At 32.4% G+C, this 23,403-nt stretch overlaps 1 protein-coding gene across 3 annotated transcripts in view; it reads right to left on the reverse strand.

The window, feature by feature from the left end:
* Window positions 1-23,403, reverse strand: part of eIF5 (eukaryotic translation initiation factor 5) — a 34,829-nt gene that overhangs the window by 7,195 nt on the left and 4,231 nt on the right. For all 3 annotated transcript variants that reach the window (XM_089235644.1, XM_089235643.1, XM_089235645.1), the window contains exons 3-10: window positions 15,760-15,889; window positions 13,787-14,065; window positions 9,649-9,730; window positions 9,381-9,553; window positions 8,032-8,148; window positions 6,518-6,667; window positions 1,250-1,414; window positions 997-1,158 (exon numbers count right to left, since the gene is read on the reverse strand). In XM_089235644.1, the coding sequence (XP_089091770.1) occupies window positions 997-1,158; window positions 1,250-1,414; window positions 6,518-6,667; window positions 8,032-8,148; window positions 9,381-9,553; window positions 9,649-9,730; window positions 13,787-13,861 (924 nt within the window). In that variant the 5' untranslated portion in view covers window positions 13,862-14,065; window positions 15,760-15,889. The remainder of the gene's footprint in view (window positions 1-996; window positions 1,159-1,249; window positions 1,415-6,517; window positions 6,668-8,031; window positions 8,149-9,380; window positions 9,554-9,648; window positions 9,731-13,786; window positions 14,066-15,759; window positions 15,890-23,403) is intronic.

Genomic DNA, 23,403 nt, shown 5'->3' on the forward strand with positions numbered 1-23,403 from the left:
TATCACCCATGGGTATGTAAAACTAATATTAGAGGAAATATGAAGCACTAAATGAAGGAAGTAGAGCACAGATAAAGATTCATGATGGCGGGTGGAAAAATATTAAAACTATGTCACTTGTAGTCATGAGTAAATGCTGTTTATTTGAGAGAAATATTTTAAGAAAATGGTCAAGAAAAAACATTTAGTGTTTGAACAGAAAAATTTTGAATTTTTTAGATTTTACACTACTATCAACATTACATAATCATGAAAAGTAAAGTCACACTTAAATTCAGAAGCCCCTGCAATACATTATTGACAATCAGAAATAGGAAAACCATCAAAAACAAATATAAAAACATTAAGTTAAAAAGAGTTGTATATAAGTATAAAAAGGGTTGAAGTTCAGAAAACACACTCATCCCAAAAAAATTAATGGATATGTTGAACAATGGTTACATGCCAGGAGTACTCAAACTGTGCAACACAGAGCAGCGGCCCTAACAAAAAGGTTTTCCAAAGAAAGACAAAAACATTCTCTGGGAGCCGTACTTAATGTTAAACTCTGGAGAGTAGCAGATACGTGCTGATTAGTAAAAAAGAGCAGAGAGTGGATTAAGTTTGAGAACCCCTGGTAAATCCAATGCAGAGAGTAAAATAAAACTAATCATCAGAATCACAATTTTGAAAAACATATTTTTCTAAGGCCAACCCCCCCCCCCCCAGTGACTGAGTATGTAGTAAAACACATTTTAGTCTTTTTAACTGAAATTTTTGCCATTTTCAACACATTTTTCACTTTCATTTATAGAAACACTCGAAATGTTTCATTTCTGTCAGTTTTGAGATAAAGTTGCGGCATAGTAAAGTGATTCCACTGATTTGAAAAATGATTTTAAACTGATATATTTATAAATCACATGCTAAGAAGAAATAAAACTTAGTACTGAACAAACAAACAATTTCTAAACTGGTCATTCTACTTAGTAAATAAAAAGAGGAACCATTACTCACACGCAAGAAGAGAAGTCTGTGGTTTTTCACTTCCTGTATAATATTTTCACCAAGCAGAAGTTCACAGAGCACCAGAACAGCCTTGTCTTTGATATCCAATCTCTCAGCCTCACCCACCAATTCCTTATGCAAGTTTTCTATGGAGCCAGTTTCTATATGCTTCTATAAGAGATTAAAAATATAGTTGAATAATATGTTTCCCTTAAGTTACAATCTTTAGTGCAAACTTATTGTTGCGAAAACAAATTCATACTTTTACGAATTCATAGAAGAGATCCAATCTTTCCTGAGGAGTTTTCTCTAAGTCATCATTCAGCATCAAGCCCTTGGCACCAGCAGTCAAACACTCCATACGTCTTGCTACAGCATCTGGATCAGTTTCTTCACACCAATCATCCTCAATTGGATGTTCATCCTCCTATAATAATTTCACAGTGAATATTTTACCCCTCATCCAACTTTGAATCAGAAAATATTGTCATAAAAAATATTCAGCTTACCAACTAGTAATACAATATCACAGAATATCTCTTATCTAGCTCAATTGAAACTGAATGTCAGCTGGATAAGAGAAAATCCAGATTATCAAGGGAGATCAAAACCAGCAAAAAAGTGTTTTTCTTATTTCTTCACTTTCAAAAACTAAAGTGAGTTACAGTGGAACTTTGGTTAAATAACAAAAATTCTGAACAAATTATGACTCAGTCAACGTCCAAATAAAATTTGGAATTTTATTTATTTTTGAGTTATCACAACTGAGCCAATCATTCCTCACACGTAATGTGGAATTGTGGGTAATATTCTCCACTTCATGCTAACCGGAGATTTAGTCTGCGTTAGCATGTTTCTCTCGAAAAATTAACACACAAGCATGACTGTTTACGATATGAAACTAGATGTAGCATTATAACCAAGCATACGTGCACTTGAATTTTTTTTTAAATTCTGCTTGGAGAAAACTGTGGGCTGATTGTATTATTGAGTGTGACCTTCAAAGGGCTATCTTATGAATAGAAGAAAACATTTGTCAAAGAAACTGTCCTTGAGGAAGACCATGGGACTGAAGATTCATAAGGATGACATTCAAGAACTGGTGCTAAAAAATGGCCAGGAGTTGACAGTAGATGAACTAATGGATCTCCTTTCTGCGTAACAGCAAGAGTTTATGGAAGAATTCTTGTCCAAGGAAGAGAGACGTGAGGAGAAGTCCCTCACATCAAACGAGATTAGAGAGATGTATAGAATGTGGGAATCTGTGGAAAATTGACAACTTTTACTGAAACAACTGGCGAAATAACAAATTCAATAAAATTGCTGAATGTCTCTGACTTTTAATTTTTGTACAAATTTATTTTAGAAATTTTTTATGTACCCTATGAATGGTCATGCAGTATTGAGTATTGCAGCTGTGGCAGTCGAGTGGTCACAGTGATAGACTTGCATCATGAAGAACCACGTTTGAACTTGTTTTTGTATTTAGTCTTTTGTATTTTGATTTGTGAACCTATCTTGAACAAATGAAAAATATGACACTCGGAAAAAAAAAAATCAAAACGAAAAATCTTGTAATGTAATTTACTGTGTTCTTGCAAAGAAAACAATATTCATTTCATCCCCAGTAGTTTTGTGGTGCTAACAATGGCAAACAATGAACATGCAAACAGGGTCATCTGGTTGTCAACAGAGCTCTGAAACATTAGGATATTTTTGAGAAAGAGGGACGGAGAGTATGAAAAACAATTTTTTCCCCTGCTGTATGTGTATTGTTTGGGTTTCATGACGACGGATACTCAAAATTGTGAAAAGAAAAATATTAATTTCAAGAAAGGGGACTAGAGACTATCCCTTCCCAGGGCCTTGCATAAAAACAAATGATTTTCAGTGTGATAGGGATCCTCTAAATTCCTATAATTTGCAGCTGGAAGCCATTGTTCTGGAACTATAGGAAGATTTTTCATCTTTCCCCCCTTGTATGATTTTTAGACTGAAAAATTCAAATAATATGTCCCACAATAGCGAAATAAACCAATTATTTGTGGAAATGCTTTGAGAAATGTAAGGGTACCCTTATAATATGTATATATTCTTGCAGCCTGTTACAACTGGGCCGTCACAGCCCAGCGGCTGAGAAAAACTAAAATATAGGATTTGTAGCAGCTTTAGAGCAGCAAAAATTAAGTTATAGGGCAAGGATGTATAAATTGGAGGGGAAAAAATTAATGTTACAAGAAAGAAACAATGAATTAAAGCAACAATATTTGAGATTGATAACAAAAATGACAAAAAAAAAAAAAACAGCCATATTTTCTAGACAAATTTTTCATAATTCAAAATTTTCGTTCAGATGAAAAAAATGTTCTTTGTAGTGCTTGCAAAGTGCGAAGAGCACACATGGTTTTAGCCCATGAGTTTTTCCCCAATTCAGTATTGTACTTTGCAGTAGTCAAACTACTTTCCAACAGAGATCTCCATGTTTCAAGGTCACGAGATATTGCAACTACGAAAGATGGGAGGGAGGGAAGTGGTGCTGAAGTACAGAGGAATAAAACCCATTCTCGGAAAGAATTGTTTATCAGCATGCAAGAACAAATTTTTTTGACATCATTTTCCAAAATTCTGGGTGCAATGAAACAGAACTTGGCTAGAAAAATAAGGTACAGAAAAATACGAAAATACACTATTGGAGTAGGACAGCAAAAGATATGAATTGTGGCATAGTGCGATGCAGAGGTGACAGATTAAAATTTCTTCACAGCATCTACTTTTTTAGTGAGAAATGATTTGGATTCAGAAAGGTCAAAAGTGCAGAGGATGCTCCAGTTAATTTAGTTCCAAATGTGTATATAGCAGATAATAATTGTAAAGTTACATCATTATTTTTAAATATCAGCAAAGCTTTTGATACTATGAATCGTAGCATTCTTCTAACCAAACTTGAATATGCAGGAATTCAGGGTTTGCCACTTGAATTTTTCAAAACATATTTTTAACAGAGTTAAAAGTGTGAAAGTAAATTCAGTTGAGTTCTAAAAGACAAATTACATCTGGTGTACCTCAAAGATCAGTACTTGGACCTATTTTATTCCTATTACACATAAATGATCAGTGTAACTTTAATTTGAAAGGAAAAAAATCACTGCTTTTGCTGATGATTTAGCTCTTCATTACCCTGAAAGCTCTTCAATTGACGTGAGGAATAACACACAGAATGATCTTAACTCAATAAATGTGTAAAAATAAAAATTAAATGTAGGTAAAACTAAATTTATTTGGTTCTGAACTTTCAATGATTTTGCTGTCCTAAAATACCATAGTATGGCAGATGATTGTCTTGGATCCAATTGTCAATAGAGTAGACACCTTTAAGTATTTAGGGATTTTTTAAATTTAAAACTATCATGGAAACCATTATTTTGATGCAGAATCAAATCGCAATATTAGAAAATGTTATTTTATCAGGAATTAATGTTCCCTTCATCTGTATCATTCCCAATCCATTTTAAAAGGTGCTTTATTTTGTGTTAGTAGAATCTAGATTGAATTATAGCATTACATGTTGCAGGGGAGGGGGGGGGGGACCCCCCATACTTCAGCAAACTTTCTAAATTGTTCTTTACACGGGAGTCCTTCATCCATATCATTCTGAGTAAAATAGACTCGTGCATACATTTCCCCTTTCCAATTAATTAACCCCTTGAACTGCAATTTATTTTCAGGTAGCACTGCTCAGATGTATAATTTCATGGCGAGCTGGATTTGTCATTTCAGTTCAAGGGGTTAAAGAAAAATACTCCCTCTATAACACTTGTATTTTTATAAAAGTTCAAAAATGTTTTATAAATGAAGTGGCCATCTCAGATTATATAAATCTGGAATACAATTTAGACGTGATACTAAGAGTTCACAATGTTTTGCATTGTTCTCCAATGAGCCTTCGGCTGGCTGACTGGAAATATTCTGCGGTAAAAATCCCCATATAAAAAGGTTTTCTGCACTTTTTCTTAAAATTCTTCCAGATTGTTCTGCAGCAGGGCTTAAGCTACGGTCGTATTTTTTGCAAAATGCAAAAGAAGTAACCACTTTTGCAAAAATGCTTACAGGAGGTACAAAATGAGTAAGCATCCAACCATCAATCATTGTAGCATTTTGCTAAAGCTTTTCCCCCAATTTTTGCTTTTTTGTGAAAGGAATTTTTTAGCCAGCTTAAACCCTGTTCTGCAGTAGCACTAACTGTTCTGTGACATATGTCACAGAGTTCGACTTTGACCTATACAGGTGCAAAAAAAGGCCAAATAAAACTCATTTCCGATTTTTTTTTTTTTTTTCATTTATTCAGCTCCCAAGTGAATAGGAAGTTATACAAACCTGAATATTTCTGTTCTCCTATAAGAAATTAACTGCTAAAGTTAATGGCTAACATTACTAAGATATACTTCGTATAAATAAAAATTGGATTTGTAATGTAATTTAATTATTTAATTCATTTTTTTAAGAGTTCCTCATTTTACACAAAAAGTTACACATGTACAACTTTTTTTTAAGAAATTTAAAATCTTGGTTAACTCAATAAAATTTAAAATTTCCTATTTGACATTGCAATGTAAACTTCTATCTTGCATATGCCACTAAATGCAGATTTATTTGTCTATCAATTTCATTCCTGTTTTGCAACTTATTTCTCAGTATTATATGTGCGGTGCGTAATTTTCTTTTTTTTTTTTTAGTTATTATTCGTACTGACAAACATGTATCAATTATTGTTTTTGTAGGCTCACAAGCTTGCTTAGCCCCCAAATGTTTTGTTAACTGACTAAATAAAATTATCTAAAATATGGGACAATCATGGCCAAGCCAAAATCACTGAAGCTATGAATATGAAATTTAGTTAGTTTTTTTAATGATCTAAAGACTCACTAAGGAGGGACTTTTTAACTTTTAAGGGAATCATGAGGTATTCAAATATTATACAGGGAATCATCAAGTAATTTTAAGATTACCAAATCCACACAAGCAAAGCAGCGTGTAGGAGTTAATTTATTATATTATTGTTATGTTATTATGTTATTATATTATTGATTGAATGTCATTTTTATGTGAATGAATAATTTTTGGAACAAATTATTAGAGTTTCCCATTATTTTCTATGGGGAAGTCTAATTTGATATACAAACAATTTGGATAACAAGCACATTGGCGAAATGAATTAAGCTTGTTAACCAAAGTTCCCCTGTATCGCATTAAATGAATAATGCTATGTAAAGATACTAGGCACATTCTTTTCAAAAAATTGTTAATATTTGTTTCATGCATGTCATAGGTAAATTACACACTGAATTAATGAAACAGACTTTCAAGCATGTATCAATCAACTCATACTGCCACTTGGTACTGGTTGAGATTGCAGAATATCCATGGATATCCCAAAAAAAAGTGAGAACTACCAAGGTATATGGTTCTACTAAAAAAATTACAAAATAAACATGCTTATTGATGGATTAGATTTTCTTAAAATATTAAATACCTTATCAGGAGACTCATTTTCAACATCTGAGTCATGCTGAGGACTATGAGAGCCACTGTCATTACCATTTTGCTGTTTCTTAGGAGTTTTCTCGTCTTTTCCTTTGCCCTTTTTACCTTTCTTGCCACTCTGAGCAGACTTAGTAGGGTCCTAGCAGAGAAAAAAATTACTCAAATACAGTACATATACAGAGCTTGTCATAAAACTTTTTGTTTGGAATTTGAGGCTAAACTAGAGACAGTCTTTCCACCATGTCAATAATACCCATCTGTAGGGCTATCTTGAATAATGTAAGCCACTGACACTACAAGCTCATCATAATTTATATTAAATTTTATAATAGTCTTGAATCACTCAAGAAATTCTGGGATGAACCAAGGTGTGCTCATACATTTGCGCTCTCATTGTCATTCAGTACATACATACATTTATGAAGGAAGAAGGATAGGCACAAACTTTGTCAGCTCTTAGCTGTAGTATTTTAATAGGTGACCATCAATCCTAAAAATTAGATTTTTACAGATTTACTTTTTTTCCTTTAAGCTGTAATATTTAAATCAGGGTTGGGGGTCTCTTCTGGAAGAAACCTATTTCTTCTAAGAAAATAAGAATTTTCACTAATTATTGTTTAGTTAAAGTACATATAATTAATGCTTATTTCCCCTATTAATGCTTATTTCATCAATTGCGAAATATCAAATATGTTTTCAAAAAAAAAAAAAAAAACATTCTTTCAAACATTATAAATATCTTGCAGAGATGTGGTCTAATAAAAAGCTTCAACTAGATATGTAAGCTTGGTGAAATAGATGCAATTGATTTTACATGTGCGTAGTTAAATTGCTATAGGTTGAATTAAAATTTATTACAGGTGTTAAAATGTATTTGCCACATTTTACATTGTAATATAAATAAATACAAAAGGAAGACTAGTTTCTTCCACTCAGATGAATCAGAATTGGGCAGTCTTTTTCAAGAGGAAGAAACTGTCCAACCATGCAAAAGACTGATGCAGTTATTAATTTTTATACGTTACGTGAAAATTATTATACATAAATTATGTGAAATTATATTTACTTAATGTTATAAAAATATACATTTGCTATATCTAAAGCAAATTCTTATTTATGCTGAAGGAAGAAACCCATTTCTTCCAGCCAGTTTTTTCCACTTTGGAGGAAACTGTCTAACCCTGATTTAAATTCATTTTTTTAATTCACAATTTCATTGTGTTTAATCAATGAGGTACTTTTTTTTAAGCGTTTGCAGACTCAAAACATTTTCAGCCCCCCCCCCCCATAATTGAATATCTTAACAAAAATCAAATTCGAAAAATGAATCCTTGTAATGCACATTTTTCGCTAATTCGAAGAGGCTCATGGCCTAACTATAGTTTGAACTATATGTGGGTTCTAAAGCCTAAATGGATATCTAAAGAAAAACCCATCTTCCTATATTGCCTTGAGGTATTAGAAATAAAGCATTTTCAAGTATTTCATCGAGGCAGTACTTACTTGCCCCGGTGGATTCTTTAGAATGAAAGTTGTCAGTTTGTGAGTTGAATCCAGTTGGCCACTATAACCACAAGCAATGCATTTCGAGTTAATAACTCCTTTCTTTGGAAGAACAGTCTGGAAAAATAATTTAAAAATGAAACATAATTGAAGTTACGGAATGATAAGATTGTATGTACACATAAAAATTCACTCACTCATTTCATGCTAATTTGGCAAAATGTCCATTACGCTTTATTTCTTGCCAAGCATAACTTCAAGAGCATAAAAAAAAATCTCTCAAAGAAAACTTTCAGAAATAAGCATAACCAACACATAGTTGAATTAAATGTTTCCAGCCTATGTCATACTAGAATTATTCAAATACAGTCAGGCTCGCTTATATAACACAGATATTATAAATTTTCACATATAGCAAGGTTTTCTCATGTCCAGTGAATTTTGTATCGCTTATCTATACTATTTTGACTGCTTAGTGAATATGTCAGAATGAACACAGATTTCAGCAAAAACAAAGTGCACCTATAACTAACTAGCATACGGTTTCAAAACACGAATTTTGTTGTAATCTTATTCTGTCTGTTGCTTCAAAAATTGAAGCTTTATTTGTTTGAGAAACAAAAATTGGAAGAGAAAAAAAAAAAAAAAGGAGGTATCAAAGCAATTCTAGATTCTCTTTGAAGCTTGTTATCCCCAATTTTGAAGAGGAAAGAAAAATTTTCAAATGGTGAACTAAAAATCTACAAGGAGAGGTTCCTAGACGCGGGCTCTTTTTTTAAATGGTTAGAAAATAAAAAACGAAAAACTTTACAGTAACCAGGCTCTTCTTAAAACAAAAAGCATTGCATTTTACATGTTTATATAGCAAAAATGATTACACACAAAACATTTAACATCCATAATCATATGAAGAAAAGAAATAAAATTTTTTGTTAATGTATTTAATTTATACATAAGATTTTTATTACAATTTTTACCTCTGGATTTTTTTTACCTCAATTTCAAATTTCAAGAATGCTCAGATTAAAAAAAATGTGTATAGTGTAAATAAATTATGTTTCCTTTTGCTTAAAACACATAATTTTTCAAGCCACATACAGATGTAACAAAGTTTGAACAGTGTTTGTTTTTTTTTTACTTCGCCATAAATGGTTCACCTGTATCAGCTTTAAAATGTCAAATATCAGTAAAGATCAAGTTTTGTCATCTTGTAACATTGGAAGTTGATAAGAAACTCAATTTCAACAATATTACATCAACTTAATTACTGCAATTAATAATTCCATGGAAAACTGATAAAATACTGGGTAAATAAAAAAAACAAGCAGAATGAGTATGCCAAAACTTACAAGGACTGTTTCTGGATTATCACATGAAGCACACAGTACAAACTTCTTGATGAATCCATCTAACAAGTCCTGGAGCTTTGATGCTTCGTGAGAGCCATTCACTATGAAACGGTCATTCTTCAAGTCAAATTGTGTTTGAGCACCAAGTTCACACCCAAAGTATTTAGTTGGATCTGAAAATTGGAGTGAAATAATTCTTAATACTAATAAATCCCCCCCATAAACACACTTTGTCTGTAAATACAAAGATATCAAATGGAAAACTTACAGGTTGGAGGTCTGTTAAGAGCCTTTGCAACGTCCGACATATTCACAACAACTGTTTTAATGCCATTTCCTTTCCCTTCAACCTATGAAGATATGATACAATGAAAATATAAAAAACTACATATACAAATACTACTAAATTAATAAATTTTCATTGCATAATTACAGAAAATACGTGATACAATTTTGTGTACATCAATATTGTATATTAGTGGTTCTCTTTAGTACTAGTGGTTTCTTTACTCCAGCAATCATTTACTGGCGCCACCCCCTCACTTAAATAATCACACACACACACACAAAATTCTCATGCTAATAATCAATGCAAATAGTTCGGAAGAGCATAATTTTAATAATCAAACCGTGTAGGTACACATAAATATCCTCAGCTCAAATATCACCCTTGTCAAAGTTTGGAAATACACCTGGGAGCTACACCAATGTATACATAGATCAGGGCCAAAAAAATCTTGTCATAAATTTTTACGTGATTACTGAATTGTCCAAGGAGAGTAAATTTTTTGGAATTGATCACAGCATGTCTACCAAAAATTAAAGCATTAATAAATTCCAGAAAATATACAAAAAATTACTTTGGGGTTTTTTTTTGTACATGGAAAGAAATGCTTGGTCCCCCAAGAAATTTAACTAATGCATAACTTTTTTTAAATCTATAGAGTTCTGATTTTGATCAAAATCACAACCGCTAGACACCATATCAAGTTTTACTCAAGTGGCACCATAAGAGACTTCTATGATTTAGACCAGTGGTTTTTTAATCTTTTTTGACTCGTGGAGCTTTGTCACTATACAATTTCAATGAGAGCTCCATAGGACTTATTTATGAAGTCCTATGGACTTCTTTATATTACTTATTATTTATTTATCAAATTTACTGACTCATTTTTTTTTTTATTGATTTTTACGCAGAGACTACGCTGTTTCTGATAAAAGTTTTTTTTTATAAAACTGAAGAAATGCAACAAATAAGCTCATCTGTTATATTCACGTGAATCTTATAATATATAATTGAAAACTTTAATTTATGAATATAACGACTATTTAAAAAATATTTACAAACTAAAAATAATCATATACTTGTGAGATATATCAGAACATTTTATTAAGAAAAGAAAGGAAAAAATCGTATTTAATAACTTTACCCTCAATAATTGTTCATTTGCTTCATTAGCAACACTAGTTTTAATGCTTTGCCTACTCCTAATCTGTTTCGCTATTTGGAATGAGCTACACCAAATGTTTAAAAAATCTTTTCAGCACAAGCAGTCAATGCTTTGGCTGTGGTGAGCATTTTAAAAAATCACATATCACTCTGTAATTACAGTGGAATCTTGATAACTCCACACGTGGATAACTCTGGCTTAATTCCACTCAAGTCTACTAAGATTTTGTCCCTTTACCGCAATTGGTTTTTACAATTGTCTGTATGTTACCAGTTATAAGAATTTTTCGACATTGTTCGTGGGTATTTCGCAGGGCCGTCATTTCAACTTTTTCCAGGGGGGCAAAGAACATGTACTCAAGGCATGGCATGCATATATATGTCTGTATATAAATACCATTTATAACGTATTTTCAAAAGCCAGGGGGGGCAACGGCCCCCCCTGACCCCCCCCCCAAATGTCAGGCCTGGTATTTCGACAATCTTTTGTTTCTTTGTTCTCTATGATGGGCCCCTTTTTATGCGTTGGGGTGGGAATGAACTTGTGAAGAATGAATGTTTAAAACTTGAAACCTCTTGGCCGGCTTATGATTTTATAATGGCATTTATAGGATGTCTTTCATTCTTTTCATGGTCAAAAAAAAGTGTGGATATTGTCAACATCCAATAGGGATCAAAATCTCATTTATTGGGAGTTTTGATATTGTCTGTTACAGAGAATGTTTTTGACAGAACTAAGTTTTAGAAAGTTGTGTTCTTGGAAAAAGGAGTAAACGAAAAAGAGCTAAAGCCTGTGTGTGGTTAGACGTTGAATATATCATTTGGTTTTCATCACGAGTATCGACAGTAGTGAATGCAATTGCTCCATGCGAACTTCATACTTTAACATTAAAATCAAAATTTGAAATTTTGAAAAAACTAGAATTATGGGGAAAAAGTGAACTCGACAAAGAACATGGAGTTGCACGGAACACCATTTCAACATTTGGTATAAATAAACATTTTTGTCAGCATTTGAATCTTCTTATGAGCCAAGCAGAAAACGCATAAGAAATCAGACTTCAGCGATGTAGAAGAAGCAACTCTTTTGTGATTCAAATCCGTTCAATCTCACTCAATCCCATCATCAGGACCAATAATTCAAGAGAAAGCAAAAAAATTCACAGAAGTCTCAATCAAGGTGATTTCACTGAAAGGAATGGATGTTTGATCCGATTCAAAGAACGCCATGGGATTGTTTTTAGGAACGTTTGTGGAGAGAGCATATCTGCATGTCAAGAAACTGTTGAAAATTTTAAGAATGATATTCTCAAACCAATGATAGAAGAGTATAAAAATGTAAATGTGTTTAATTGTAATAAGACAGGTTTATTTTTTAAGCTTTTGTCTAACCAAAACAAACTCTTACCTTCAAAGGAGAAAGATGTGAAGGATGTAAAAACACAAAGATCGTTTGACAGTTCTTTAGGCAGCAAACTCTCCGACGAGTTAGAGAAATTAAAACCATTAGTTATCGGAAAATCAAAAAAATCTCAGTGCTTTCAAAAATGTAGAAACTGTTCCTGTGGACTATGATGGCAACAAAAAGGCATGGATAACATCAGAGATTTTCAAACAATGGTTGAAAAAGCTAGATAGAAAATTTTGAAGTGAAAAAGGTTATATCTATTTTGGATAACTGCATTACTCATCCAAAAATACATTTGATTATTTTTCATGAGGAACATTCTGTTATATGTTTTGATTCTGTTATGAAACAACCCTGAATCAAAACTAATGAGACTTAGCATTTTATTTAATGGAACTGTTCGAATGTGTATAATTACGTGCACAAAAGCAATCAGACAGAAATTTGGAGTGAAACCCGGCTAACTCGACATCCGCTTAAGTCCACATGTTTGCCAATACTTTTGGGGTATCAAGTTACCAAGAGTCTATTGCGCTACATCTTTAACCAAAAATAATAAAAACTATTCCATTACTCAAAACAGACATTGTACAATGTAATCATGTAATCAGACAACCTTAGGGTAAAAAAAGTTTGAAATGATTCCAACTTCCCCAAAAATTTTAATGTAATTGCCAGGAACCCAAAGCCACAGCTTTGTTTGATAAATTCAAGACCATTATTTCTCTCTTCTTTGATGACATGAATTCCCATACCAAAAATTAACACTGCTTAACCTAGAATAAATGCAGCAAAGTGTGCATCTGTTAATACGATTGTTCATATCTATTTCTACATGCTAAAACAAAACCCTTTTATTGTTTGATGTTTATGTTTTTTTCATGCTAATACATATTTAGCTAGAGAGCAGTGGCTCCTTTGTACAAAATCAATAGTTTTGGTTATTGATTTCAGAATCGTCATGTCCTTGATATTTCTTTTTAAACCAATATTTAAGATTTTACTGAAGATGTCACTTTTTATTTGAGATTTGTGGGCTTCACACTTTTAGTTTTGTGAGTCAAAAAGGTTAAGAATCGCTGCTATAAAGAAAGAAAGGTTGTTGTCTGGTGTATATGTATCACACTTGCCTGATATGCAGGAGGACCTGGGTTTGATTCCCAGAGAAGACAGCTAGCCCTCTTCCCTAAGATTCATATCGGCATAACCACCAGGAAAATCTTTCCCAATGTATTACAGGCTGTGAAAAAATAACATTACTTCTCTAGACCTATGTATTTTTACCCCAATAAAAAAAACTGGTTACGGCCATGCACAGGCTCAGTAACTTTTGTATGATAGTGATCAATAGAACCTATACCATGAATGCACATAAGTAAAACATCTACTCTCATCTTGTGTGTGATTATATCATAACAATTTTAAAATTCTCACTCTACCACTGTTAAAAAAAGATTTTCACTAAATTCTTTCCAGTAAAAATATTGGTTTATAAAGCAAGGGATACAACTGGCACTATAAGTAATATCAAATAATTTAATAACTTACCTTAGCTAGAAGCTTAGGCATCTTGTAGCGATAGAACTGATCGGAGAGACTACGGTTGACATTTATGTTACTCATGTTTGAGCCTGAAGTTGAGGTTCCCAAAGAAAGAAAGGGGAAGAAAAATCAAGAAATTTGCTGAAAAATGATTAAAATCTAGGGAATCGCAAGAAACTGGCCTGCCACGTTCCCTGCTTTTGTAACCAATTGATGGGGTATGAGACTGAGAAAAAGGAGAGTCACGATCTGAATGGCCGCAATTTTTGATGATTACAAAGCACCCTAGAAATAAAACATGTGTAATTAAAAACCATGAAATTACAATACATAACTTTTCTTATTTGTGAAATTATATTTATGGCTCTTGCATAATTTTTAAACTGTTATGAAAGACAACTTTGGCTCATCCATATTAGAAGTTTGCCAAACCCTGCACTAGGTCACATTAATATTTCAAAATCAAAAATTTCATTTTGATAATAAAATAAAAACCAGCTTATTTTCAATTTGTTTCAAAATGTAAACGACCATGTGAAAAAAAAATTATTTCCTCCATGGATAATTTTTTTTAATGTAATTAACACACATTTTGAGACAAATTTAACCACTCAGGTAGTTACGATGCCATTGTAGACATACGTAACGGTGATGCCTATGACAGCATTTGCAGATGCGCAGATGTTTTGGTCTTTTTCACATGGATATGACTGAATAATGTCATACATGTGCTGTCATCTGCACAGCCATCCTTCTACTTTATTATCTCACCACTAGATGGAGTTGGACAATTCTGTGCTAAGATAAAATTTTCTGAAAAATCATTAAAACTTCTAATAATTAATTTAAATAAAATGTTTATTAATGTGATTATATAATATTTTCATATTAATTATAAATATTTCTCACATTTTAACAAAAACCAACTTTTGCAATTATTTTTTACGTAACTCAATGACTTATTGAATGAATTATGATCAATGACTTATTGATGTTGTTTGAAAATTCTTAATGTGCTATTACTAACCATATAATATATAAAGATGTTTTCTCCGGTTACTTTCAGTATGCTTAATTAGAATGCTATTTCGCAAAAACTATATTAAAAATGAGGTGAATAAAATATAATTAAGCATAAATAATGCAGATTAATTAACAATGAGTCACAATAATATTTATATAAATTTATATAAAAGAAGTAATTGAACAAATAACTACAACTTATTCAAGAAATGTTAAATATGTTGTCCACTGAGTTCTGGCTATGAAGCGAAAGCACAAAAATGCTTGTTCAACAGCAGATTAAGTGTATGCCATGGTCATGAAGTGGATGCACTTGACCTTTATTAAACAAAACGTGCCCCACGTTAATAGTCCTGAGGAACTTCTAACGTATAGGGGACGTGCTGGAGCTTGCAATTCACTAAAGTTTGAAATCCGACCACTGTTAATAACATTTTGAGGTGCCCCACAGCCAAAAGTTGCAAGGGTTAAGGTTAGGTGAACTAGCTGTCGGCCAGGTGCCATGTCATCCTGTTATTGTCAAAATAAATAGCTCTTCAGCAACTGCTTTGCTGATATTACAATGTGCATCTTGATAAAAGTTGTTCTATCCATACACTAATGCTGTTGAAGTGCCGAAATGATGTGGTTACACAAAACAGATTATACTGCATCATCTACTTGCACATTTTGCGTTAATTGTACTTTTTTTTTCTTTTGCCAAAGAAATTTCCATTGCTTCAGGAGTGTCTATGTAAATTTTCAAGTCATTCTGACCAGTACTTATTATACAGTCTTGGAATCAAAACTTTAATTATAATCACCCTGTATATATAGCTGATTATATTTTTCATAAATCTATTACTACTATACAGTAGAACCTTGAAAAATTGTAAAATAAAAAAGGTACAAAAACTATACAAGTTTCAAATATAGTACAATGAGGAATATAAAAATTTAATACAAGCCATACACACCTTACTGCTTGCCAATTGGTATCCCAAGACTTGGGGCAATGCATAAACCTATGTGGCGCTATGGCTGCTGTTGAACTAGAAGACTCTAAATTTTCTTGATAGTGTGCTGGGTTTCCACGGCCTAAGTGTTCTATAACAGAAAAGAGAAAAAAAAAAATTTTCTAAGGAAACTATAGGTGTGAATCACCACTTTATCGAAAGAAAAAAAACTTGCCAGAATGATCCTCAACATGAAAAACAATACATTCATTGCACATTGCTAGTTTTTCCTAGTAACATATCAGTGCCTTACCAAACATGCATATGTCACGTCACACTAGAACAGATCTTGAAAAACAAAAAAAAATTTAGACACCAACTGAAATATCAACACTTCAAGAAGATTCCAAAACAATCTCAAGAAAAATGGTCCGAAATAACTAATCTTTTTATCGGAATTTGCAGAGACTTCGAACCCTGATCGATGATGATAATGCAGATATAAATTAAGAAAATTTAGTTTTGTCCTCACCTCAAACTTCAATTCGGTAATCGTATACAAAACTTTTTGGTGACACCAAGTTTATTCATCACAGTGACAACTTTAGGTGCCTGGAATTTTTCAAGTCCAGTACTACATATATGCAGACATTTCATCTTCAAAACAATATTGTTCGCATCTAATGGAAGAGATGCCAGTATCATCCCAATACCCCAGAACACATTGCATATTTTGAGACAATTTTCCTGGCATGTATATTGAGCTCAATACTTGTAATCAAAAGGCTTATTTTCTTGGGTCAAATTGGTTGTCCAAAAAATTCCTTTCTTGGTTCTTATTTTGAACTTTTTCCTCATGCCCTTATTCTTAAACATTTAATTAAAAGCATCCCGAATTGAATTTGAAATGAAATCTACTTGATACCAAATTTGACTCGAAACAGTCAAGTCATTTAATGAAGATCCTACATTTAGCAAGAAAATCAATGCATTTTGATTGGTAAAACCAGGCCTTGACAAATTCCAGACATCAAGTCTGGCAAATATAAAATCTATCAAGGCTTGCATTCGTGCCTTGAAATTGGAAACCACAGGAAACCAACTCTTAATTTCATGACAAACACAATGTGTCTTTTACCATAGGTAAAGGATATAAAATAGAAGAAAACATCAATACTGTTTTCCATGAGAATAAAATTTTTGGCTCCTAAATTTTTTTTTTCTCATTCAATTTATTAAGCCCTGGGTACAATGTTCAGCAAATCTATTGGCTTTAATGAACGAGTTTATCTCCATATCTGATTTAACAAGGAAACTAATCAGAAAAACTTTTAGCTCCAAAGCAGCTCATGCCAAAAACTAACACACGGCACAGCACAATTTCAAGAAAAATGTTAAAAACACTATATCGGCAATTTTTATTGCAGAACATTTCCAGTTAGTTGAGGGCTCATTGCAGAGCAATGCAAAACATTCTGCTTTGGGGATTTTGGCATATAAATTTAAGTGAAAAGTTCTAGAAATCCAAAGAATTATGCCCATCTTGCAGAAAGGGTAGCCATTATGATCAGAGAATTCACCAAACAATATTTTTTACTTAGGCATATAGGCCTACAATGGTAAATAATGTTCATGAAAAAGATATGGATGGCATGTGTGTGACAATAACTTTCTAGATACTTGGATAGATATTACTTATTTTAGATGTGAATCCCAAATTTATTTGCATTACTCAGTTTATTTTTAGCAATGTACAATTTATCTTTACATCTCACTTAATGCATTGATATATTCATTAGCATACACAAGGGGGGGAGGAAGGTTCTAACCCCCTCAAGCTGAGATTAATGTTATTTTTCAGGAAAAAATTTAAACCACCACAGGGTTGTTTGGTTTAAACCACGTTGGTTTAAACCATGGTTTAAACCTTGGTTTTAACCAACTGGTTTTTTTAAAAAAACCACTTTGGTTTTTTTCAAAAAATCAGATAAAAGTGGCCTAAATATCATTTTTTTCCCAGAAAAATATCATATTTGTTCATTATTAGCCAAAATGTTTCATTTTTACCTCATTTTATATCCTTGGGGTACATTCTGATGGTATATCTTTAAATGACATAAGATTTTATAAGTGGTTTTTTTCAAAAAGTCTCATAAAAGTGGCCAGAATATATATATATTTTTCATATGAAGTATCTTAGTCATTTAAAGTTATATATAAAAGCCAAAATTTCTCATTCTTACAACATTTTCTAACCTTTGGCTACATTCTGATGCTCTATCTTTAGCAAATTCATGAATAAGGATTGCATCACACATCTAAATGTAGTGGTGTATTATCTCACAGGGTTTCTTTTTCCGTTCACAAAGAAGCAGCTACAGTAGTGACACCATCATGCTAGGGGCAAGTGGTCCTATAATCCAATAAAGACACCAGCTGTCCTTGAAGGACAAAGACTAGTGTACTAGTTGTTACATTACCTCACATACATTTTCATTCCCATAAGAAGTAGCACATCTCCTACTGTATATCTCCCAGTCTTAATATATTCAATAGTTGTTTTTTTTATAATTTCACACACACACTGTTAAGCCCAGTTAATCAAGGTTCTACTGTATAGTAGTAACAGATTTATAAAAAATAATCAGCTATATACAGGGTGATTATAATTTAAGTTTTGATTCCAAAACTATACAATAAGTACTGATCGGAATGACCTGAAAATTTGCATGGATACTCCTGAAGCAATGGACGTTTCTTTCGCAAAAGAAAAAAGTGCAAAATGTGCAAGTAGACGATGCTGTACTTGGCCAGCAGTATAATCTATTTTGTGCAACCACATCATTTCGGCACTTCCACAGCATCAGTGTGTGGATAGAACTTCTATCAAGATGCACATTGCAATACCAGCAAAGCAGCTGCTGAAGACCCATTTTGACAGGATGCACCTTAACCCTTGCAACTTCTGGCTGTGGGGGTACCTCAAAATGTTATAAACAGTGGTCAGATTGCAAAATTTGGTGAATTTCAATCTCCAGCACATCCCCTATATGTTAGAAGTTCCTCAGGAATATTAACATGGGGGCGCGTTTGGTTTAATGAAGCTGAATTGCAAGCACATCCACATTATGACCATGGCATACTCCGATTCTGCTGTTGAACAAGAATATTTGTGCTTTCAGCCTCATAGCCAGAACACGTGGTGGACAACATATTTAAAATTTTTTGAGTAAGTTGTAGTTATTTGTTCAATTACTTCATTTTTTTTGTGATGTTTCCGTGAATTATGGACTCGTGCAATGCTATAATTAAGTTATAATTTTCCCATGACTGGCTATCGTTTCCATTCTGCAAGCAAATTTCCCACGTGTTGGATGATGTCATTAATTTCACATTTTTAAGTATTTTTTCCCCTTTATCAAATAAAATTGAATTTTTTCAGGAATATTCATGTCAATTTTCAAGTCATTCTGACAATCGCTCTTTTTTTACAGTATTTTGAAATCAGAACCTTAGTTATAATCACCCTGTATATCGTAAATCATCGTTAATTAATCTGCATTATTTATGCTTCATTAAATGCATTATATTCACCTAATTTATATTACTTTTTGCAAAATAGCTTTGTAATTAAGTATACTGAAAGTAACTGGAGAAAAACCTTTATATATTATATGATTAATAATAACATTAAAAGAATTTTCAAACACACAGTAATCCATTGAGTTAAGCAAAAAATAATTAAATGGCAAAATGGTTTTTGTTAAAATGTAATAAATATTTATTGATTAATTAGCATGGGAATAGTGTTAATTGCATTAATAAACATTTTATTTTAGTTAATTATTACAAGTTTGAATGATTTTTCAGAAATTTCATTGTTTTTAATGTTAATACTATATAAAACAAAAAAACCGGTTTAAACCAAAAAAAACTGGTTTAAACCAAAAAAACCCGGTTTTTTGGTTTTTTTCAAAAAAACCGGTTTTTTTACCAACCCTGAACCACCACCACTCCCAAGAAAAAAAAAATTGGGAACCCCCCCCCCCCCTTCAGAAAATTCTGCATACACCTATGGATATATTTTCTTCCCTTTATAAAGCACTCATAAAGTACAAGGTCGAAAAAAAAAGCTCATTCAATCACAATTTAAAACTGATATACATTGTATAAATCTAACTTTGATAAAGATGCTCATATTTTCAATACCTGAAGTTTAAACCATCAAAATATTTAATTTTTTAAATCTTTAACCATTACTGAAGATTTTGAACTGTTGACCATACATGTGTATTAAAACCTCCTGTATTTCAAAAGTATGAACAATAACTGTTTTCAGACATATTACCGAAGGTGGGTAATGAAGGGGAAGATTGTCTTCATAGATAGACTTGAAAGTCTGGGGGTGGGGACGTGATGTCAATTTATATATACATTTGGCTCCGTCATTGATGTGGGGGACAATGCTGCCTTTGTATCTCAGCCCATGGTCCACTTCCGCCTCCCAACCTATCAATATAATTTTTTCTGATGAATGGGAAGAGACAGATCCTCATCCATATCCGTTTATATTGATAACAGACACTCTCTGGGAATGTCTATCAGTATTTGAATTTATCTATGTTATTACTAAATATGAGTCCAAGGACATTTTAGAAATTATGCACCTACCAAGATGCCCCAAAACAGAATATGCTGAAAACCAAGATATGTCACAGAACAACCAGTGCTGCTGCAGAACAATCTCAGGAACACTTAAGAAGAGTAGATATTATCAAGGGAATTTTTACTGTAGAACATTTCTAGTACGCTGAGGACTCATTGCAGAACAATGCAAACATTTTGCTTCAGGACGAAGATAGAAAAAGGTTACTAAGAACCAAAAAACTTTAAAAAACTATTACACACACAGTGAAATTTCATTATAACAAGTCCAGCTTATAATGAAAATCTCGCAATAAAATGAGTGATTTGCAAGTGATTGTCAAATATCTAATGCTAAATATTCAGAAATATTGTTACAGCGGGTTGAAAATAAAAAAGCATTTACTAAAATGTTAAGAATTGTAAAAAAAATATGATGGGGTTTCCCTTCTCTTTTTTCCAGAACTACGCATCACAATTCCTATCATGACACACACACGTTCCTTATAAAATTACTCTGAAGTACTTCGAACAAAGAATGGACAAAGAAAAGTCATTGTGTTAATCTTTTCTTCTTACTTTTGAAGTTTTACACTATACACCCCCCAAAGCAGAATGTTTTGCATTGTTTTGCAACCAGCCCTCCACTGACTGGAAATGTTATGCAATAAAAATTCCCATAATAGTGTTTTCTACACTTTCCTTAAAATTCTTCCAGGCAATTTGACAACACTGATTGTTCTGCTACATACACCAGTTTTTGACATATTCAGCTTTGAGGACTGACCGTACACATGGGTTAAGTGATGACTTTATTTGACTTTTGTCTTATCTAGTGACAGAGACCATTGGGCAGAACTTGCAGTTTAAAGTCGTTGTCTGAATGATTGAAAAATTTTTCAGATTACAAAAACAAAAAATTTTGACATGTTCATTCGGGTGATTCGAAAAATATAGGAAAATTTTTTTTTTTTCAAAATTATTTTTGGCTTGGGATGGAAAAATTGTGTCTTGGATGTATTAGTTTGTATAATTTTTTTTTAATGAAATTCATTCATATCTTCTGTTGGCCCAAGCACCCCAAAAACAGTTAAAAATTCACACTTTTATGAAAATGTATTAAAAATTGTAAATTAATGAAAAATATTTAATAACTGAATACACTGCAAAATTTATAAAGTATAAACTTATAAATAATAATTTTATAATACATGAAGTATAAATTTAAAAATCAAAGTAATAAATCATAAAACTTATTTAAAAAAATAAACTTGTATAATGGCTTTTTAATTGTATTAATTTGAAGATTTACATATTTCTAAATGTTGTAATGCTTTTTGGTATTAAAATGTTTGATGTGGCTTCTTGATTTTATCCCATTCAATATGAAGCCGCGTCTCTTCTCCACACACACTTTCCGACTTTCAACTTCTTGGGTTTATGGCACGAATATATATTTTCACCATTCCTTCTAACTTTAATACAAATACAAATACAACGCCACAACAGGCAAATTGCCCAACGAGGTGGCTGACTTAAGACATCATGGATCCCTGAACCCTTTTTTACCCTACCTACTACTGCTACACCACACATGCACCCCGCCCTCAACCCCTACGGAACCCCCAACGAATCGGTACATGCGGGAATGTGCGTGTACGTGTAGTGCAACCTGACGTAAAGTTTGTTTTCGGTGTAATGCTTGTTATGTGTACTGCTGTCATCTGCCCCCAGTTTTTCTAACTGTGAGTGAAGTGTTATGGTTGAATGATTTACCGTTGTAGGACTGTTGCTCTCTGTGGCGAGACTTTTTAACGGGGAGATCGGCTCGCATTTGCGCCTTGAAGTTGGGAACCACAGAAAACCAACTTCAGCCGACCACCACTGTGGGGTTCGAACCCGGATCCTCGCATCACGAGTCCGTCACTATAACCACTCGACCACCACAGCGGCACAACATTCTGGATTGAATTATATTTTCCTCATAATATTTAATGTAATTATGATATCCCATATGATTGTATTTTCCATTATGTGGCAGCATTATGTCAATTTCTATATTGCGTCTGAAAAAAGCATCAATGAAGTGGTACATAAAAAAATATTTTCAAATCTAAATTAGATTTACATAAAACTATTAGTATTTAAGTATAATTTAACTCACTAAATTTAAATATACTAAATAACTTTATATATTTAATAATAAATGAATGATTTTTCATTCTTTGCCTATACTGTTTTCCCTGTGAAATCGATTTCACTCTTTAATTTTTTATGCAAAATTTACATAAAAATCTATTTTGGGCAAATACAGTAAAACCTCGATAAGTCATCACCTCAAGTTATCGAAAAATTATGACTGCTTAAGCGGAGTGACGACTTAAGTAGAGTTCCGTCAGTTTTAATGTGCGATGTTATGAAAATCGTATAAATTTAAAGTAATATGACATTTATTAAAGTATGAATCAAAATAAAAATATATTGATAAAATTTACAGATTGCGAAAGAAAAAAATAATAGCAATTTTCTATCTTTTTTACCTCTTATTACTTAAATTATTGTGTTGAAATGTACTGTACACTTTGCTTTATACCAGTAATTTTTAATTTAGACTAACAGAGCAACTGTTTGAATAAGTAGCTTTTCGTCATAACAGAACTCTATTGCACATTAATTTTACATATGCATCAAATTTAATTTTAGTGTTTGAATTCTTCATCAGTAGTTCATGATGCAACTACAAAGTAATCTAGAACACTTTTGACTTGGTGGAAGGGCCCCCGGGCAGGGAAAAGTAAACAGAAGACCTCAACTTGGGAAAGAATGTCTAATTTTTTTCAACAAAGATATTTTCTTTAAATTTCAAGCCTTAAATTAGTAGAGTCCATGCTTTCTATGATTATTTATTATCCGTGCCCGCGTTGCACTTTGACTTTAACTTGATTAATTTGATTCTTCGATTTACATAATTTTTGATTTCCTTCCACTATATGTAATCTTTGACATATCAATAAATTTTAG

Source organism: Pholcus phalangioides, unplaced genomic scaffold (assembly GCF_987345545.1).
Source record: "Pholcus phalangioides strain wild (caught in Gottingen) unplaced genomic scaffold, Ppha-v1.0 ptg000009l_1, whole genome shotgun sequence".
Lineage (NCBI taxonomy): Eukaryota > Metazoa > Arthropoda > Arachnida > Araneae > Pholcidae > Pholcus > Pholcus phalangioides.